This window comes from Lissotriton helveticus, chromosome 1_1, assembly GCF_964261635.1.
Source record: "Lissotriton helveticus chromosome 1_1, aLisHel1.1, whole genome shotgun sequence".
NCBI lineage: Eukaryota > Metazoa > Chordata > Amphibia > Caudata > Salamandridae > Lissotriton > Lissotriton helveticus.
The window spans coordinates 153,828,806-153,842,768 of record NC_136057.1 but is presented as its reverse complement, the minus strand read 5'-3'; the positions used below and the strand labels follow the sequence as shown (position 1 = coordinate 153,842,768).

The 13,963-nt window shown below is 48.8% G+C and overlaps 1 protein-coding gene across 2 annotated transcripts in view; it reads left to right on the top strand.

The window, feature by feature from the left end:
- Positions 1 to 13,963, top strand: part of PITPNM1 (phosphatidylinositol transfer protein membrane associated 1) — a 318,418-nt gene that overhangs the window by 126,146 nt on the left and 178,309 nt on the right. For both annotated transcript variants that reach the window (XM_078659290.1, XM_078659289.1), the window contains exon 2: positions 9,776 to 9,919. In XM_078659290.1, the coding sequence (XP_078515416.1) occupies positions 9,842 to 9,919 (78 nt within the window). In that variant the 5' untranslated portion in view covers positions 9,776 to 9,841. The remainder of the gene's footprint in view (positions 1 to 9,775; positions 9,920 to 13,963) is intronic.

The following is a 13,963-nucleotide window of genomic DNA, read 5'->3' as shown; positions in this document are numbered from 1 at the left end:
TAATACTTAGTGAGTTTCATAGACAGGACGACTGTAATTTCCTGATAGTTTGCATTGGTGTAAAATGCATTTGGGAAAAAATGCAACTATAAACGAGTGTAACAAAATAAATCAGGCGTCTGCGGCTTACTTTGAGAGTGTTGGAAAGTGGGGATCCAGTGAAATACGGAGGTCATCTCCCTCGTCATGGGATCAATTAAGCACTTCGTTAACAGCTTTAGGCATGTCACTTAGAAATCGTCACCATCATTTAAGTCTAACTAGATTAACTGACGCTAACAAACCCTTCAACATTGAATGCATTAAAGTGCTTGGTGCACGGCTCCCCAGGCTGGGTTTCACAGCTCCCCAGGCTGGGTTTCACAGCTCCCCAGGGAGCCACGGTGCACAGTTTGGGAACCACTGGTTTATTAAATCAAACACAGGAGAAGTATTGCACAGTCCACATCCTGTAGACATGTTTCACCCCCTTAAGTCCCCCCCACCATGCTGGCATCAATGTGACCCTCAGTCACACCACAGAGAACTTTTTGGCCCTTGGGAATATGTTAACTGATACCCATGGTTTACACAATAGACTCACCCCCCCCCCCTTCCCCCCCCCCCCCCCCGCAGCAGCAGGCAACCCCCCCTTCCTCTGTAGCCGGTCACTCAACGGATGCCTCAATGGGTCAAGTACACACTGATCCTCAGACCACAATACCCGTTGTGTGCTGGACCAGGGAGACCCATGGATGCACACAGAGCTCCTTTGACACACACAGGGCAGGAGTCCGCACTGGTAGCAGCCCTAGGTGTAGAGTTACCTCCTCCCAATGTTTCTACTTAGAAATAGTAGATGTCAGAATCTGTTCGCTTACTATATGGGGACAAATGCTGCCCATCCCGCTATCTTAGCAGACACCCAGCTCCCCTCAGCCCTAGCATTCCACATCTATCTTGAGTGCAGGGGTTGTGGTGGGTCTGGTGGCTCAGGGGACTAATGCGTCCACTGCAGGGGCCTGTGTTTGATCTCATGGTCACAGGTTCGAATCCCGGTGGGTCCACTTAGCCTCTTATCCTTCTGAGGTCGAAAAAATTAGTACCATTGAGGTGGGATAACAATAGACATCTGTTATTCAGTGCCTTGATACCCTTCGACGTGATTGTGCGCTTTACAAATACACATTGTTATGTTGTTTACGATGCATGGAGTTTTGACTCTCCACCCACATGCAGCTGTTTCACTGGTGCAGGAGAGCGACGTGCACTACTTCTATTGCTCAGGTTCTCGCAGGTAATGATGGGTAGGCAGGGCCGGCTTTAGTGATTGTGGCACCCGGTGCGTCAATGTTTTTTTTGGGGGTTGCCCCTCCCTCTATGACAACCTCCTCCACAGATTCCCTCACTACCACGCTCCAGGATTCCCTCGCTACCGCGCTCCAGGATTCCCTCGCTACCGCGCTCTAGGATTCCCTCGCTACCACGCTCCAGGATTCCCTCGCTACCACGCTCCAGGATTCCCTCGCTACCACGCTCCAGGATTCCCTCACTACCAGGATTCCCTCGCTACCACGCTCCAGGATTCCCTCGCTACCACGCTCCAGGATTCCCTCGCTACCACGCTCCAGGATTCCCTCGCTACCACGCTCCAGGATTCCCCGCGCTACCACCCTCCAGGATTCCCGCGCTACCGCGCTCCAGGATTCCCGCGCTACCGCGCTCCAGGATTCCCGCGCTACCGGGCTCCAGGATTCCCACGCTACCACGCTCCAGGATTCCCTCGCTACCACACTCCAGGATTCCCTCGCTACCACGCTCCAGGATTCCCTCGCTACCGCGCTCTAGGATTCCCTCGCTACCACGCTCCAGGATTCCCTCGCTACCACGCTCCAGGATTCCCTCGCTACCACACTCCAGGATTCCCTCGCTACCACGCTCCAGGATTCCCTCGCTACCGCGCTCTAGGATTCCCTCGCTACCACGCTCCAGGATTCCCTCGCTACCGCGCTCCAGGATTCCCTCGCTACCACGCCTCAGGATTCCCTCGCTACCACGCTCCAGGATTCCCTCGCTACCACGCTCCAGGATTCCCACGCTACCACGCTCCAGGATTCCCTCGCTACCACGCTCCAGGATTCCCTCACTACCAGGATTCCCTCGCTACCACGCTCCAGGATTCCCTCGCTACCACGCCTCAGGATTCCCTCGCTACCACGCTCCAGGATTCCCTCGCTACCACGCTCCAGGATTCCCACGCTACCACGCTCCAGGATTCCCGCGCTACCGGGCTCCAGGATTCCCACGCTACCACGCTCCAGGATTCCCACGCTCCAGGATTCCCTCGCTACCACGCTCCAGGATTCCCTCGCTACAACGCTCCACGATTCCCTCGCTACCACGCTCCAGGATTCCCTCGCTACCACCCTCCAGGATTCCCTCGCTACCACCCTCCAGGATTCCCTCGCTACCACCCTCCAGGATTCCTTCGCTACCACCCTCCAGGATTCCTTCGCTACCACCCTCCAGGATTCCTTCGCTACCACCCTCCAGGATTCCTTCGCTACCACCCTCCAGGATTCCTTCGCTACCACCCTCCAGGATTCCCTCGCTACCACGCCTCAGGATTCCCTCGCTACCACGCTCCAGGATTCCCTCGCTACCACGCTCCAGGATTCCCACGCTACCACGCTCCAGGATTCCCGCGCTACCGGGCTCCAGGATTCCCACGCTACCACGCTCCAGGATTCCCACGCTCCAGGATTCCCTCGCTACCACGCTCCAGGATTCCCTCGCTACAACGCTCCACGATTCCCTCGCTACCACGCTCCAGGATTCCCTCGCTACCACCCTCCAGGATTCCCTCGCTACCACCCTCCAGGATTCCCTCGCTACCACCCTCCAGGATTCCTTCGCTACCACCCTCCAGGATTCCTTCGCTACCACCCTCCAGGATTCCTTCGCTACCACCCTCCAGGATTCCTTCGCTACCACCCTCCAGGATTCCTTCGCTACCACCCTCCAGGATTCCTACGCTACCACCCTCCAGGATTCCCTCGCTACCACCATCCAACAGTGCCCCTGATCTCTCCATAGAATCTCACAGGCATTTAATTTGTTTTATAGCGCTACTGATATGAGTATAGGGTGTTGGAGCACTTTACAACACACATATTATACAGAGACAATGAATCATACATGTGTAAATAAGTCTGTAGGGAATGTTACATAAGGCAATGAGGCTTACAAGGTGTAGGAATCACATGTCATCCATACTAGTAAGCAATATATTTTAAGAGTGCTTGGTCTGGAGAAGCACAAACTCAGGATTTAAAACGTACCACAGTGGTTGGGTTGGCTTTACTAAATAAGAATGTATTTCTTCCCAAACAAAAACTTTTTAGCAACATTCGGATAATAAAAGACTGGGAAAAAACATAAATTTCCAACCATACCATGCAGTTAGCATGCAGCTCTTTGACAGTTCATTGGTCACTCTGCTATATTAGGATTGTATTTGATGAACTGCAAGTAACAAATGGATTCTTGTGACAGAAGCAGGAACCCACTGAGCTATCTAATGAAAATCAGTTCAGTGGTCCGCATGGTACATGCTCTTTGCAGCAGGCACAGTAACCCTCTGCGCTACCTTATGATGTGTCAAACTTGCCACTAGACAAAACTCCAACCTCTCTACAGCAGGTGCATTAACTGCCAGAATTATCTTGGCTTGTTCGTTGCCTGACACGCACAAGGAACTCTGCAGCAGGTGCTTTAACACCCATGCGTTATTTCTAAACACTGGGCCCACTAACCAAAATCTCCTCCCCCCCCCTGACCTCCTCCACATCCCCTCCCTATAGCCATCAGGCCCCGCGCGGCGTGCGTTACAGCCGCCAGGGCTGCTTCCGGTTATTGTTTGGGCGGGCTTCCTCAGAACGTGACCAGGATGGGAGTAACAAGGAACACAAGTAGTGGTCGTCACAAGAAACCACCAGTATTTACACCAGGGAGCAGATATGTGTAGCATTTGTTCAAATTTAAAAATGCCAAGAAATGCCATGTTTCTTTCTATTTTAAACAAAAGTGCCACTGTCCTCCTCCATTCATCCATCTGTTCATCTTTCTAGGCGCTCTCTGACCAGTTCACCACTCCACCCATACCCACGCGGGCCATTCCGTCTTTGGCTGGCTCACTCACTCATCCACCCACAGATTGCGGACAGTGAAGAAGCGCGTGAACGTCTAAAAACCCAGACCCTTTGACAATGTAGTACAGCACAAAGTAAGATAAAATAGGAGTAACAAAATAAAACGCACCAGGGCCAAAGGTGGTCAGTACTGTGTCCTCTGGGACCTGCATGTACAGCGTAACACACATGTATGTGTCTGTTTGTGTAGTGCAAACCGCGCTAGAGTGATGGGGTAACAGCGGCCTGTAGGGGCATCACCACATCCACATGAGGCCAAATCAGACCAGGACACCCCTCTGTAGTTACTGTAAAACGAACCCAAAGTAAGTAATCTGCACTGGGCAGTTTCATTTACGTGGCTGGTGCACAACCAACAGACATGTAACTATTTCACCTCCCGCCTTCTACTCTCTGAGTGAGAACCTTACGCTCTGTCGTCTTCATGAAAGCTCCCACAGGTTTAGTTTGGTGGACGCCCAACACAAGGCCTACCCTTTGGCTAGCAGACCCCGTAGACTGCTCCAGCAAGCTCTTGCGATCCTCCTTGGCCGTGGACATGATGGCCTTGGCCACTGTCCAGGACAGGGGCTGCCCATAGAAGGACTGGTCTGTCCCACAAGGGCCTGGCCTACAATTCTTTCTCCCCACGTCACAACTGTTGCCTTGTCTGTTTCCTCTATCCATCTGCCAACTCCCAGTCCCAGGACTTTGGGCCTGAGGTTAAAGAGACACCAATTAAGAAATCATAAATTGCCTCAAGTAACGATTTGCAATTATTATTAGGAATCTTTCAAAATGGACTCAGTAGAAGTGGGTTCAAGTTGCACACCGACTTCTACCGAATGCACTGTATTTTGTGAACCGGACAATGTATTAATAAATAATTTTCAAAATACTGATTTGTAGTGGGTTGCAATGTAACCTACATCATTAATATATATGAAGTAGGTCGCAAATTAAGATCCTCTACGATTGGTTAGAGTCACAGGCATGGTAGTCCTGCTGGGGTCAGCAGACGCCCATTTCTGTGACTGCTTTTAAATAAAGCAATCTTTTGTTTTTAATGCGGTCCGTTTTCCTAATAGGGATTTGTTTTAGAAAGAAAATGAATATTATTATGAACCTTTTTTAGGAGCAGGCAGCGGTCCCCAAAAATATTTCTGTCAACATTCACAAAGGGAAGGAGTTGCTTGGGGACGCCTTCCTGTTTACAAATATTTACCGCCAATTTTGATTTGATGGTAAAATATTTGTTTTGAAACTGAATTTCGTATGCACAATATTAATACATAAGCTAAAGAATTGGTATTTGAAAGGGGTTCCTTTACTTGGCACTTACAAATATCGACTATGTATATATTCTAAAACCCAAATTGTGATTAGGTAACAGGTTTACGAATCGCCACTTGGGTTTTTTACATTTAAAAAAACCTTGTTCGGTCACAGAGACTCAAATTTGACGCTTGGAACCGTAACATTGTTTGGTACATCAGGCACTGTGTTCTCATGCTGATTTTTGGTATTCATTCAGCATTCTAACCAATTGTCAGTAGTCTCCACAAGTGTGTTCCCCATTGGCTCATGCACACAGCTTATGGACAGGACTCCGAGCCAATCACAATCCGGCAGAGCACCTCTTTCGTAACCTGTGCTTCATGGACACTACCATGTTACAGACCGGAAGCACAGTTGTGGAGCCAGAAACGTTGGTATAACGCAGGGCTTTGAAGGTTTGGGCCCAGAGAGGGATGGGTTGAAAGTCATGGCCTTTATTCATTGTGGACATCATTAAAAGGTGGCTTTAAAACGTGCAGTTTGGGCTCCTAGCACAAGGTGTAGTGGGTTCTACATTTTTGGACCCAGACCCTGAGATGCCCTAATCTAATCGGTGTTTGCAGTGATTGTCGATCAAAGATATGCCATTGACTGTTCTTGCCTCTTTTTATTTCAATCTGTTCTTGCCTCTTTTTATTTCAATAAACTCCAAACTTAAAAAAAAAAAGATATGCCATTGATCGATTGCTGGTCACAAGCAATATTTTAGGGCTCGACTTGTATGGTTGGCTTTCGGAGATCGTGGCCTATTCCAGTGGTCTAGCTTTGTAATCTTTGCAGCCAGTCAGAGCTTTTACTGTGTGTGAATAATGCTGCAATTGTAAGTGATGCCACATCCAGGGCTCTTGACCACCCCACCCGATGGTCTGTCTTTAGGAGTGGGAGTTTTGAAAACAATGGAAAGTCATAATGTTGGTACTTACCGACCATTTTTGGTCCAAGCCCCTCCCAGCATTGGTATTCAGTGTATTCCCAAACCTGAGGAGCCCCAAGAGGCAGTGAGTGTCTGTGCACCCACCAATCTAAGGGTCTCCATCTCTGGTACCTTCGGTCAGATGGAATTCTTATCCAGTGGAACTGATGGTCTAAGCATGAGAAGCCTTGGGGTTGGTGCCTGGTCCATTTTCTGCCTGGAATTGCTTTGGGGTGCCAATGGGATACACTTGGAGGTTTACCTAGTACTGTTCTAAAATGTGTTGGGGGCACACATTAATGCTGGGCGTAAGACCTGAGTACATTGGAGCCTGTGTAAGCCATTAGATATGAGTTCAGGGCATGCAGGTTCACCAAAGGGCGCAAGCAGCGACCAAGCGACTGAAAACAGTGGTAGTGATGAGCAGAATGAAAGGGAAGAGGGAGGGATATCAGGAGAGAATTAGAGAAAGGATGTACGGATGTTAAGTGAGAGGAGAAGATTGGGTCAGGACTCCTTGTGGGTCCCCCTTCAGCCCTGATTCGAGCCACTTGAATGCGATACTGACCCACTCTTCGTTCTCTTCAGCTGTCCTTGTAGGACACCGTGCTCGCTGTGTTGTGTGTGGCTGGAAGGATGAGGAGAATCAGGGCTGCTTTGCGGATTACATATGAGGTGTTTTTTGACAGCAGTTTCAGTCCCCCTTGAGAGCCTGAGGGTTGATGTATATGGAGAGGATGAATTGGTTCTCTACGTGCTTGATGTCGCCTTGTACCCTTCACTCCCCATAATTCTGCTGGAAATTTAGTAGGTTGTAGATCGGTCAGTAGTGAGCCACGATTGTTGGTCTGCTGATGGTAGTCTTCCTCAGGATCATGGGACCATCATCAGCCTCAGCAGGGAACTGTTGATGATCTGCTACAAGTAGAGGAAGTGATGGCTTCATGCCAGGAGATCGAGGAAAGTTGAGGCTTTGTTTTGATGGCAAGTTTTAGAACCTCTTTACGAAAGGGTTTTAATGTAGTGAAAATAGATGTAGAAAACTTGAGGTAACAGGAGGATGGAGGTAAAAGTCTTTTTGTGATCCGAGTCTGGTAATTCAGTACTTCCAACACAGCAAGGCATTTAGTGTTTTACGCTTCAGAGTCGTCATTTTAGTGTCACAAGAGGCTAGTTCCTGACAAATGTTGACGATCGCAGTCATTTGGTTTAGGAGTTGCCTTGCTAATTCGTTTTTTGACATATCATGGACCTCAAGATGGCTTTCTTCTTGCCTCTTTAATATTTCATATAGTTTTTCTTCTACTCTAAAGGTTAATGATTTATGCTCTTTGTGCTCGACTGTGCGGCTACTGACTTAAAACTTGGCGAGTCTTTGCAATACCTCTTGTTTGTGGATTTGATGTCTCACCTGGGTTTTCTAGCTCTGGATGCAGCCAATATGTCAAATTTTATGTAAAAGTTGCCTCAAAGTTTGTTAAGCAAAGCTTCAAGGGCTGCAGCATTCAGAGACCGTTTTCATAACTCGGTAGGTCACCTCCAATTCCACCATATTTACCGACATCGTGCCCGACAGAGATAGAAGTAGCTCGCAAATTCTGCGAGGAGGGAAGGGCCAGTAAATTAGGGGGTTTGAGATAGAGGTCGACCTGCCCTCTGGCTGCACCATAAAGCTGGAAGTTTCTATACTGTGTGATCATAAGGTCGAGTTGTGACCAGCCAGAGTGGGGTCATTCATACCCTGCTCAAAGTCCAATGCCCACTTATTCTCTAGCCCGTCACTGATACTGATCCTGGTTTGTTGACCCACAAGTTATAGTGTCTCACGATCTGCCTTTTCTTGGGAACTGGAGGACCGGTTAGAGGAGTTTGATCAATAGAGTTGAGTTGTGTTCTGGTGTTGGGGGATCAAGGCGATGGTGAACCAGCTGTTATGGTTGTTAAGGAAAATGTGTAATATTCCTGCGGAACCACCAACTCAACTATGGGATGCGCTCTCTACATATCTACTTACTTGTCACCAGCAAACATTCTAGTTAACTAAGTGCTGCTGATCCACGCCTACCCCCCATTCCCCCCCCTCTTCCGCCCGCCCGGACGCGCCCATGACTCCTAGCTGACTCCCTTACTGCCAGTGCCGGATCCCGACACCACGTGCCCCCTTAGCGACAACGGCCCCCCCCCACCCCATGCCGACCGCCCTGCTGCCCCACGCATGGGACGGCCCCATCTACTGACAGCACTACCTCAATGTGAATGGATGTTGTGAAACCCCCTTGCTGCCTATCCCCCGACACCCGTCCCCTCCTGCTATGCTCCTGCTATCGCCTACATGCCCCCCCCCCCCACAGTTTTGTCCCCCCAGTTGCATGACGCCACCACTATGCGAACTATACAGGCCCTGACCCAACGACCCCCATAACAGGGGCTTACACAGCTACAGTTCCTCTCTGTCCTCCCGTGTGGGGATTACTGCCTGCATCCCTGCTTACTTACTAGTTTGAGAAGCTTGTATTGTTCAGTGGATGAAATGCCAAATTGCCTAGATTTATATGCAGAAAAGTTGCGCGATTGGCTGACCGCGGCCGAATGTTGACGCCGCGCCAGCAGATGATTCATCCTGTTTTATGCTTGAAGATGCAACAATAAAAACAAGTTTAAAAAAAAAAACTAAGTGCTGCTGATGCAGGCAGCCCCTAAGTGTAGGACAGAGGGGGCCCCTTGAGAGGGTCTGAGTCCCCCCCCTTTCAGTGTGTAACAAAGGGTGCTCTGTGATGGCATGTGGTCATGGTTCATTGGCTGAGAGGGATACAGAGGTCTCTCTGCAGTGGAAGAGTGCAATCTTGGGGATCTCGCTAGAGACTGCTCCCTTCAGTGTGGGATAGAGGGAGGTATCAGAAGACTAGAGGCCTCTGCCTCCAGCGTGGGACCGACCCTGCTCTGGTGAGGGAGAGACTCAGCCTTCTCACTGTGGGCGGGTGAGTTTTGAATGAGTGATGCATCTCCCCACCCAAGTGTAGGATGAAGGAAGCACTGAGGGAAGAGGCTGAGAGTCCTTCTAGGTGGCATGGATGGAGCTCCATGGGGGAGGGCTAGGTAGACCCTACAGTTAGGGGCTGATGGCGCTGTGTGGGGAGAAAGGGACAGCGTGTTCCGGGAGATGTTTAGCAACAGAGCCTCCACCTCGTGTGTGTCGGACAGAGCTCTGATGGAGATTGGGCAAGAGGGCTCAGTGAATGGGGCCGAAGCATCGCCTCTGGTGTCGGAGTGTGTCCTCTGTGATAACGATAGCGCTGCAGAGCAGTGCATAGAACGTACGAAGTAACCTGCTTCTCTTGTCGCTTGTGTCTTCCAGAACTCGGCCATGAAGCCTGTTTGCTAACCGAGTCCCCCTGGGCCTCTGGCCCATCCTCCCAGGACAATGCTGATCAAGGAATACCACATCCCTCTGCCCATGAGTTTGGAGGAGTACCAGGTCGCTCAGCTCTACATGATCCAGGTAATGTTCGGCGAGGGGAGTGAAGTCAAGTCCTACAGGTTGGCGGGAGTGGGGAGCTGGGGATAAGGTTTGTGGGAAAGACATGGTGGTAGGAGGGGCAGAGGTGAATCCTAGACCTTCCCATGCTAACAGTAGGCATAGAAATCCGTTGATTTTTCAGCTTAGATTTCATTAAAATCCTCCACTCCCTGAGCCTTGCCAACAAGTCTTGTGTCACCAAAAACAGTACCAAGACATGGCTGTTCCCATGAGCCCCTCTTAATATCTCATCAGTAATGGGTCAGCGCTGGGACGCTTACGGGCAACTATGCGCTTTAGAAATCTTATAAATAAATAAATAAAAAATAAATAAGATCTCCCTTGTTGACTATCTGGTCTCCGTTATTCTAGCTGATGACCGCATTCTCCTACAGCTACCCTTGTAGCCACCACCTAGAAACGCTACGCCTTGTGGCTCCATCCTTCGACTAGGCACGTGTGTTTATTGGAGGCCGTAGAGCACTATGGTATCTAAAGTGGCACTTCATGTCGTTCGGTGCCACGCAGTCGGAGAACTCCCTCTCATAGCTGCTACAACCCAAAAGTTGATCAAAAGTTGAACACTTTGTTCTTTCCATTCTTCTTCCAAGCTACAAATATCTTATTCATATTAATACGCGCCTCTGGTTCTCTTTTATTGTTTCCCCTTGACTGCCCAGCTGATTTGAGGAGATATTCCGCCTTTGTTGAGACCCCAAGAGGATCCTTCCTGTCAATTGTTAACTAGAATTTTGCTGACTTCAAAGGACCACCTGGATTTCTTGGCCAGGAAATTCTCTTTCATCTTGTTTAGATTTTTACCCATTTCTGTTGCCTGAGTAGGTAGTTATAAAACCTCTGGATCATTTTACTGCAGGTCCCTCTTTTATTCCCAGAATATGTAGTTTAAGCCTCATCCCGAGTATTGGTCACCGATCAATCCTGCCCTCCTCTCCACCTGTGCGCCTTCAGCTCCCGCTCTTCTCTCACATTTAATGCTATGATATTTGCACATGTATCTGGGGTCTCTTCCTCTCTTCTAAAACCCCCATAACAGTCTGCAGTGATGGAAGGAGGGTTATGCCCACCCCGTTGTGCCATGGAGCCTCAGACGCCCTTATAGGGTTCTGCAGGTGTTCGGTCCCCAACTGCATCCATTGTCTCCTAGTTATACAGGTTGATTATTTCACAAGGTTTGACTTTACAACATTTATAGTTCAACCTCAATATTGCCTTTCCAATTTTGCACGCGGTCCATGACCGTGGATTTCTGGGTGAAGAGTGGGAGTCGGAAAGAGAATCCTTTTGACTTTGACTCTCTTGATTTTCCTTGATTTGGATCCCAGGGAGCCGAAGAAGACACCTCCATTCCACGTGGCGTTTTAAGTTCTTTGTGGCTGCTCTGCTCCCACGTCCTGTAACATCTCAGCCTTCTTTTTATGTGGCACTTAACCTCTTCCATGCTCATGACGAGCCCAGCTCGTCATGAGTCACGGTGGAGCTGTGCTCATGACGAACTGGGCTCTTTATAACTGCCGCGGTCCGCCTACGTGTGATTGATTCCCCGCCTGTGCGGGAGAATTAATCAGTGGGCGGAGTCGTGACGAGCCCAGCTCATCATGAGCACAGCTCCACTGTGACTCATGATAAGCCGGGCTCGTCACGAGTACCGCGGCCCCCCCACTTCCTCCCGCTCCGTGGGGGAATTACCCCCGCAGCGAAGGGTTTAAGCAAACCTGTTTTCATGATGCTAGGTATATTGCACCAGTCGTGCTATTCTCTGTATGTCATAACACTTAAAGACGGGAAACAGCCTTTAAAATGTGCCTCGCACCACGCTGTGCCTTTACAACACGGTCCGACCCACAAATGTATCTTTACAACTCATTCCTTTACCGCGCAAGTTGTTACATCGACTTGCCTTACGGAAAGCATTGTTGGAGTGATGTTGGACTTTAAGTCCAACACTTTCCCTACTGTTGCGCATACTATTCCAAAGTCCAGCCCTTTCCCCAAGGCTAGCCATTGTAATGACTTGCGTGGTAAAGGAATGCACTGTTAAGACGCATTTGTGGTTCGGACAGTGTTGTAAATGCATGTGTTGTTTGAACATACACCCTTACAGACAGTCCAGCTGGTAGATTCCTGTTCCCAAGACGCTTCTCCCTCTGTTGTTCAGGTGCCTGAGGGCACCATTCTTTCTCAATTTCATACCGTGACAAGGGTATATCCCCTCACCCAGGCCCTGCTCTTAGGCCCGCTCAACCGGAAATGCATGATCTCCATTTGTCGTCTCCAAGCCACACTTGGCGCAGCATGTCCGGCAGGCCGTATTCCAGCAGTCTGCGGCTCATTGACTGCCCTTGCCTCCTTCATGTGTTCGCACCACTACTCTCATGCCAGGCATAGTAATTACTAAGAGGATATTGCCCCCTTTGCTGTGTTTGGTGGGATTCAGGAGGGTTGCAGGTACACTGAGGATCTCCGCAAACCCTTTCGACCTCTGTCGTGTGCTTCCAGGGGATCATGCTTCCGCTGGGCAAAGTTTATTTAATTAATTTATTTAGCCCTTCAAAGAAAAGTAACCATATATCGGAATGAAATATGCAATGTCTTTCTCTAAAATGTCTACAAATCATTTATAAATCCCAAAAACCATTAATGTTCTTTAACGCATCGTCACATTCGTCAGCGAGAGGCCAGGAGGATCAGGGGACACTGTGTATCTCCAGTGTACTCACCCTTCCCGCGTTGTCTCTTCCGTTGAGAGGACACCTCAGACTTGACTACACACTCTTTGCTGCTGGGTTCGGTGGCAGTAAGTTCGTTTTGAAGGCCCTATAATTCTGTTCTTCTAGTTTGAGCGCCCCTCGCGAGGCATAGAAGAAATGCCTGATGGGTTGTTGGTCATGCCCGATGCTCAGACGTCTTCCTCTGTTCTTCAGCTCACAAGCAGACGAGGTAAAACATCGACCCTTCATCTCTGATGCATTGTGGCATTTTCCAAGCACAATATGTCCTGCTCACACACACATGATCTGTTTTATGTGCCTGCATAGGACATCTGGCACTTTCCCATCTAGTACAGCTCAGACTCTCAGACCTGCCTCAAAGAGGGTAGACCCTACAGCCAGTCTAGAGCAGTGTCCTGAGACCTGAGCACTCCTGAGGAACGGGCGGATGGAAGAACCTCGAAACTCAAAGGCAGAAGGAATCCCCTGCAGCAGTAGATCCTAAACATTTGACTTCTGTGGACCCCACTGAATCATTACTGGAATCTGGGGACCCCCTCTGAGTCATTTTTGGAAGATGGGAACCCATGGCCTAAGCAGTTTCTAGGATTTGAACCTAATAACAAAAATACAAAAACCAGTACACACCAAACAAATGCTCAAATGTTGAAATATTTTATTTAATTCACTATCAAATATACAGTTTCACATTTTCAAGTTTTCTTCTTTGTCTGTATATACTTTATTAATTTCAATGTATTAATTGTAATATTATTTAATTTTGTAACACCGTTGCAGACCCCCTGAGTAGGACTCGCGGACCACATTTTAAGAACCACTGCTCTAGAGCCCTGATGTGGGGTGTGGCAAGGCTTGTAGGAAGGAGAGGAGCTAGTGGTTGAAATCTATCTGTGCTCCAAAAAGATCCAAAGTGGCGACATAACAGAAGTGTCTTCGATTGCTGTGCCCTTAGGCTCATCAGTGGTAGCGCAGGCCAAGCTCATGACTCGTTCATAAAGGGTACCCCCAAAAATGTCTTTAAGGTTCGGCACAGAGGACAGTACAGCAAACTACACAAATGAAAACCCACTAGCCTATTTAATTTACAAAGAATGAATCTTCACTGATTGATCGCCCACCATTACTGCAAAACCTATTTTATACATTGTCTTTAATTGTACATGAATAATTCATGGTAATGACGTAAATGAATCCATTAGTTCTATACATCCAACGTAACTGCTACTCTCAAAATAGCATTAAAAACACAATATTTCAGAATCTCAGTTTTATC